Source organism: Carlito syrichta, unplaced genomic scaffold (genome assembly GCF_000164805.1).
Source record: "Carlito syrichta isolate Samal-C Ts95f unplaced genomic scaffold, Tarsius_syrichta-2.0.1 Scaffold282657, whole genome shotgun sequence".
Lineage (NCBI taxonomy): Eukaryota > Metazoa > Chordata > Mammalia > Primates > Tarsiidae > Carlito > Carlito syrichta.
Window position 1 is genome coordinate 1 of NW_007226753.1, and position 6,355 is coordinate 6,355.

The 6,355-nt window shown below is 43.8% G+C and overlaps 1 protein-coding gene and 1 pseudogene across 2 annotated transcripts; one reads left to right on the forward strand and one right to left on the reverse strand.

Moving 5' to 3' along the window:
- Positions 1-6: 6 nt before the first annotated feature.
- On the reverse strand, positions 7-898 carry LOC103254500 (annotated as a pseudogene). The gene has a single exon (XR_503960.2). The product of XR_503960.2 is annotated as a methylosome subunit pICln pseudogene (transcript).
- Positions 899-4,557: 3,659 nt separating this feature from the next.
- On the forward strand, positions 4,558-5,916 carry LOC103254502 (glycerol-3-phosphate acyltransferase 4-like; the record flags this gene model as incomplete). Its single annotated transcript, XM_021709778.1, has 3 exons — positions 4,558-4,622; positions 4,802-5,102; positions 5,842-5,916. Coding segments are annotated over exons 1-3 (431 nt in total), but the record flags the coding sequence as incomplete, so codon positions are not given.
- Positions 5,917-6,355: the final 439 nt, after the last annotated feature.

Sequence of the window (6,355 nt, forward strand, 5' to 3'; positions counted from 1 at the left end):
TTAATAAAGGTCATAGTATCTTCTGCTGGTGACAACTTGTCTCAATATAGTCTGTCTCGAGAAAGAACTGGTTCAGATGAGTTTTGGAGAAAGAAAAAGACTGTCATCAACCCCACTCCAGAGTGGAAGAGGCACCAAGTTCTCTCCTACAGTTATCAGCAGAATCTTAAAGCAATGATCAACATTTTCAGTGATCAACATCTGCATCCTCAAACTGTCCAGCAACTGTTGGTGTGGTATCCACCTCCATCCCATCTTCATAATCTCCTATTGAATCCTGTCCTGACCCCTGCCATATTATACTGGCTGCTTACAGATTGAGAAAGCATTCCTTCTAATCTCTCCAATGTGGCTTGGCCTTCTGCTGTTAAATGGGATAATCCTTCTTCATAGGTATAAAATGTAGGGATGTCCCCTTGTCCTTGTTCATGTGCTTCCACATCATATTCTTCTCCATCATATTCATCTGAATCTTCATCCTCAGGATCTGGATGCAAGGCCTGGCATTCACACATGGCAGTGAACAGCGCCTCCAATGCTAACTTATCACTAGGCACAAATCTAAATTCAGTAATAGGTTCAACATCATCATCGCTGTCTTCCTCTTGTTCATCAGCAACAGATTCTTTTGATTCTTCTCCGAATTTGGCATTCACCATTACATACAAATGCTCTCGTGGATAGGCGTTTAGGTCCCTGGACACAGCATGTAAACTAATAGTGGGGTATTCCAGTGAGAATCCTAATCCAGAGCCATCTAACCAAGACAGGCGGCTCTCAGCGATGTAGAGGGTCCCGGTGCCCAGCCCTTCCCGTTCAGCACAGCCTCGGTATCTGGCTGCTGCTGCCGAAGGCCATCGGCCGGCCTGGGCGGCGGGAAACTTTTAAGGAAGCTCATAGCAGCAGGGAGTTCAGGAACACAGGCCGGGAGGGAACTGGCCACAGCAATACCGCACGTTGGGCAAAAACTACTTTTTAAAGTGACAACTCAGAGATGTCAATTGTAGAGTTAGCGGATGTCACTGTTTTGCATTGGTCTGTGTATTGTATAAAATATACTTGATCTTTACCTCTGGTTCCTGGCACAGAGTTCCTAAAACTTTGGGATTTCCTGAGTGTTAGGAGTGTCTTGTTATTCCTAATGAGTCCCCTTGATCACTCCTGAGTTTATGCTAGTGAGGTGACTTAGATCAGGATCCCTGGACAGCTACAGGATGGGGCTGGTCACCAGAAAGGCCAAGTGATTAGACAGTTAGAACTTTCAGCCACGCCCACTAACCTCTGCTTTGTAAAAAACACTTGACAAGACTTGATGAGTTTTGGGGGGCTGTAGGGTGCTGGGAGTATGGCACTACAGAACAATGTGGCAGCACCCCACCCCCATGCCCTGCCCTATACATCTTTTCTATCTGGTACTTCCTCAGCAGTATCCTTTATACGAAATTCGTAAGCATAAGTAAAGTGTTTCTCTGAGTTCTGTGAGCCATACCTACAAGTTGTGGAACTCAAGGAGGCAGTTGTGGAAATCCCAGTTTTATAGCTGAGTGGTCAGAAGTACAGGTCATAATCTGAGGCCTTTACTGGCATCTGAAGTGGGGCAGTCTGTGGGACTGAGTCCTTAACCTGTGGGATCTTGATGTTACCCCCAGGTGGACCACGTCAGAAATGAATTGAATTGAATTTCAGAACATCCAGCTAGTGTTTGCTAAGGATTTGCTTGCTGTGGGGAACAATCCCCCACATCTGGTGCCACAAGTGTGCTGTGAGAGTGTAGTGTAGAGAAATAGTGTTTTTCTAAAGATCCTTTCATCCTGTCTTCGCTAGGTATGTAAGGGCCTTTACCCTTGGAAAATTTGCTAAAAAATAAGCTGACAAAAAGCAGATTAATAAAAGGCATACAAATTTATTAACCTACTAGGTGTCTTATGAAGATCTCAAAGAAATAGCCATATAAGTGACACTTTTCTACCATCTTGAGGCTACAGAAAGAATGGGGACTTGGAGCATGGCCACAAACAGGTTATGGCGCTAAATCAGCTTATGGTGGCAAGACAGTTCATGAGAGGGAAAGAATAAGCTACCTGGCTAGCATATGTGGTCTTGTTGTGTAGGTGAAATCTCACAGGTATCAGCTCTCAGAAAGAATAGATGGTAAATGTTTGTTTGAACTTCGGAAGATGTCAAGCACTCTAGTCAATCTTTCCTAGATCCATACAAGGGGTTGAGGAGTACTTCAGTGAAAGCCTGTTTGCTTATCTTGTTTACTTCAGATGCAAGTCCTTTTCACAAAAGACAGCTTTTCAACTATTTTTGTATTTCAAGCCTTTGAAATATGTCAACAAAGTATATTTTGGGATGGGATATTTTTATTTCCTTTAGGTGAAAGCAACTGTTCAGTCCTCCCCTCTTCCCTGCTCTTGTGACTTTGAATAGTTCTTTCCTAAACACAGAAGCATTTTGTCATGTTCCTGAAGTTTAGAAAGCAGAAGACCAAGGGAATGTCTATGATGGTGCTGCCACAGAGCTAGGAGATGGAGAAACACAGCAGATCCCTTTCCAGGAAAGACAGAAGCCTGCAACCATCTTGGATTATGCATAGCGAACGGTCCTTAGGCATCAGTTCTTACCCTCCGGAGGCCAGACATCATGCATTCCCCTGCCTGTTGCAGTCTTATCTAAACATCAGATTGTCGATACAGAACCAAGTTCTGTGATTATTTTGATTATTCTTGCAGTGCGAAAACAGAGACCTGGACGAATTGTAAAATCCTAAATTCTGGTTGAGTGACTGTGTCTCTGCGTGCTGGGCTTTTTGCAAATGCTCTTGCCTTTTTTCACCTCTTCTCTTGTTTCACGAAATTTGATGGAATTTACTTTTCTCCATTTTAGGAATGATACTAACATTTTTTTTCTAGAAAAGATTATGCATAGAGCCAAAATACATCACTGGCCAGATATCTGAAATACAGAAAATGAGTTATATGAGTTTTCTTGCCTTTAAACTTTCTTTGAGAGGTTGATTCTGTAGGCCTACTCTTCTAGACAGTGGAGTTTTAAGAAATTTCCAGATGAGGTCAGATCACTGGTTAAACTCATGTCCAGCTTTTGGCTTTGCTAGACCACACAACACAGTGTTGCCTATCCTTCAGGCTCTGGCAGCAGAATCTACATCAAGAGCTTTGGACTGTGTGCATTTTGCTGTGTCATGGAATGATAGGATTCTTTTCCATCTTGCCTAACTGTGGGAGCAGAAGTTGGAAAGACCTTTTAAAATGTCCCTGTTGTTTCTCTGACATACTTTGGACATAGCTTTCTCTTCAGTAATAACATATTTCAAGAGGGAATAAGTGAGCCCATGTTTTTATCTCTCCTTGTTTAATAGTGGAGGAGACCCAGCTTCTGGCTCTTCTACTCCAGTGAAAAGAATTTGAATGAAGGAAGAACCTTTTTTCCTAGATCTCTTCCAGAGTCTGTGTATTTTAGCAATAACGTGGACAGAATGCTTTGTGTTTCCCAGGTTTTGTCACATTTGTCTCATTTAAGTGATCCCTTGAAGTAGAAGGTTGAGGTAGTATCAGCCTTTTTGTAGGGTAAAGGGACCAAGACTCAGAGACTTGGAATGAGTTGCTCAAGGAGAATAACAAGTGAGCGTAAACTTGGGAAGTGAAATTTAATCTGGATTCTTTTTTCTTTTTTTAGATATAGGATCTGACCGTGTTGCCCAGCTGGAGTGCAGTGGTGCAGTCATACCCACTGCAGCCTCAAACTCCTGGGCTCAAGCAGTCTTATCCTGCTCAGCCTCTTGAATAGCCTCCAACAGTCACATGCCATCTTGCCTGGCTAATTTTTTGTAGAGGCGAGGTCTCTCTCTGTTGTCTAGACTGACTTCAAGCATTCCTCCAACATTGGCCTCCCAAAATGCTGGAATTACAGGCATGAGTCACTTCGCCTGGCCTGGATTTTTTTTTTTTAAACTCCATATACTGTTTTTTGTTTTGTTTTGTTTTTCCTTAACACTATTAAGCCACTACCAGGCCTTTCTGTGTTAAGTTGTGGAAGTCTGTTAAAAGATTACTCCTGTTACTAGACCAAGCATATATATTATTTAAGTCCTTTATATCCTTGAAAACTAAAAGTGTTGCCTTCTTGGAGTAGTTTGGTGGAAGGCACTTGTTTGCAGCATGCTTGATTTTGCTATTTGTGAATAGGGCCATGTGGCCATACAGGAGGAGTCATGAGATCTGTGGACTGTCAAGAGTGAGTTCCTTACGTAACCTAGAGACAGAAAATTAGGAAGTGAGGAGCTGGGCCTGAACAACCCACCCAGACTTCTTGAGTTTCCAACTCTCCACAGTAGGAGACTTTTGTCCTAGTTATCAAGGGAGAAGGCTGCTCTAGGAAGAGAGGGTTTGAATTTCCTTCTAGAATGTGTGCTTCTTGGCTACAGTCTGATCCCAGGTGACTGCAACGGAAGCTTTCAGGGAGATGGAGGTGTTCACTATGGAATAGGGGTCTCATTCTTGCTCTTGTGTTTTGTCCTCCACCCCCACAGTGGGCCACCCTGAGGATGGAGAGAGGAGCCAAGGAGAAGAACCACCAGCTTTACAAGCCCTACACCAATGGTGAGATTGGCTCTGGGTCCTTCTCCTAGGAGGTTATTTGAAGAGATTCCCCGGTGGGGAACACATACTCTTTAATTACACACATACTCTTCCCTACATAAAACATAGCATGTGTACTCAGAGTGTGTCTCTTTGTGCTCTCCCAGCATGCTGCTTGATGGGAGCATACTTTTTTGCAGGAATCATTGCAAAAGATCCCACTTCACTAGAAGAAGAGATCAAAGAAATCCGTCGAAGTGGCAGTAGTAAGGCTCTGGATAATACTCCAGAGTTTGAGCTCTCCGACATTTTCTACTTTTGCCGGAAAGGAATGGAGACCATTATGGATGATGAGGTGACAAAGAGATTCTCAGCAGAGGAGTTGGAGTCCTGGAACCTGCTGAGCAGAACCAATTATAACTTCCAGTATATCAGCCTCCGGCTCACTGTCCTGTGGGGGCTAGGAGTGCTGATTCGATATTGCTTCCTTCTGCCGCTCAGGTGAGGGCAGGGCTTGTAGGCACACAAGGCTTGAGCTGCTGTGCCTCAGCCCAACGCGTGCCTACCTGCCTGTCTCTGCTGTTTTTCTGTTTTAAAAAGGAAAATAGAATGAGTCTGTCGCTGGCCAGGGCATGTGACTCTTGGAAGGGCATACTGGTGATTCTCCTTTGAAGGCCCTTGGATTCTCTGCATATCAGACAGAAATAGTTAGGTTTGTTAAAGACAGATTGCTTGTCTATACAAACTAAGCACAGGGCCAGGAACATCAAGTACTTTCTGGCTACTCCTTCCTGGGCATGGCTCATCTTTTCCTGAAGCTTGCCTCAGGTACAGAGGCAGTATTGATCTCTCAGCTTCTTTGAGATGTCTTTCCAGATGCTGGTACCTTCAGGCTCTACCTTCTATTGCTTCACAGAGAAGCTATTCTTCTGCCAGGGTTTCAAGCCAAAGGGAAGGGTAAGACAGCAGGGTAGCAGTTCCTGTGGGCAGAACAGCCAGCTTGAGGACTTTCCATTGCTCTTTCTGGCCGATGCCCGGGATAGGGTGTCAGCCGAAAGCCAGGACCATGCATGGTTCGCTCTCAGGTTAGAATCAGAATGATATCTGGTTCCGACAGGCCTGCTTATGTTTCTGATCCAATCTTGGGGGGGTGGTTTTTATGATGTCCATTTTCATGTGTACACATTCATTTCTGTGCTTAGTGCAAGGACTTGTATTTTAACGTGTCATCTTCTTACAGGATAGCACTGGCTTTTACGGGGATCAGCCTTCTGGTGGTGGGCACGACTGTGGTGGGATACTTGCCAAACGGGAGGTGAGTTATCTGGGAGAGTCTGTCCTCAGGGTGGTTGGTTCTGGGAATGGTGCTCAGATACTAAAAGCCAGGCCATTCTTTGGATACAACCAAACCCGTACAATCTTAAGTGGATAGAGTAACTTAGTAGTAACAATGTCATCTGCAGTAACATCTTTTTAAAAAACTGATCTTTATCTGTGACTGTGTTCTTTTTGCCCTCCAACCCTTACGGTCTTCCCATTTTAAAGACAAAGGAAGAGGCCACAGCAATGTAGTCCAGAACCCAGATGTTAAGAGATTTTATAGCATGTTAAGTTTTGAGCATTCTACTATGTTGATAAATGGGTGAGAAGATCAGTTTTAAAAATGATTTGAAATGTAGGCAGGTTTTAATTTGTTTTGTGTTGTTGTTGTTGTTGTTGTTGTTAAGAAGAAAATGTTGCTCCTCCGGGAAATT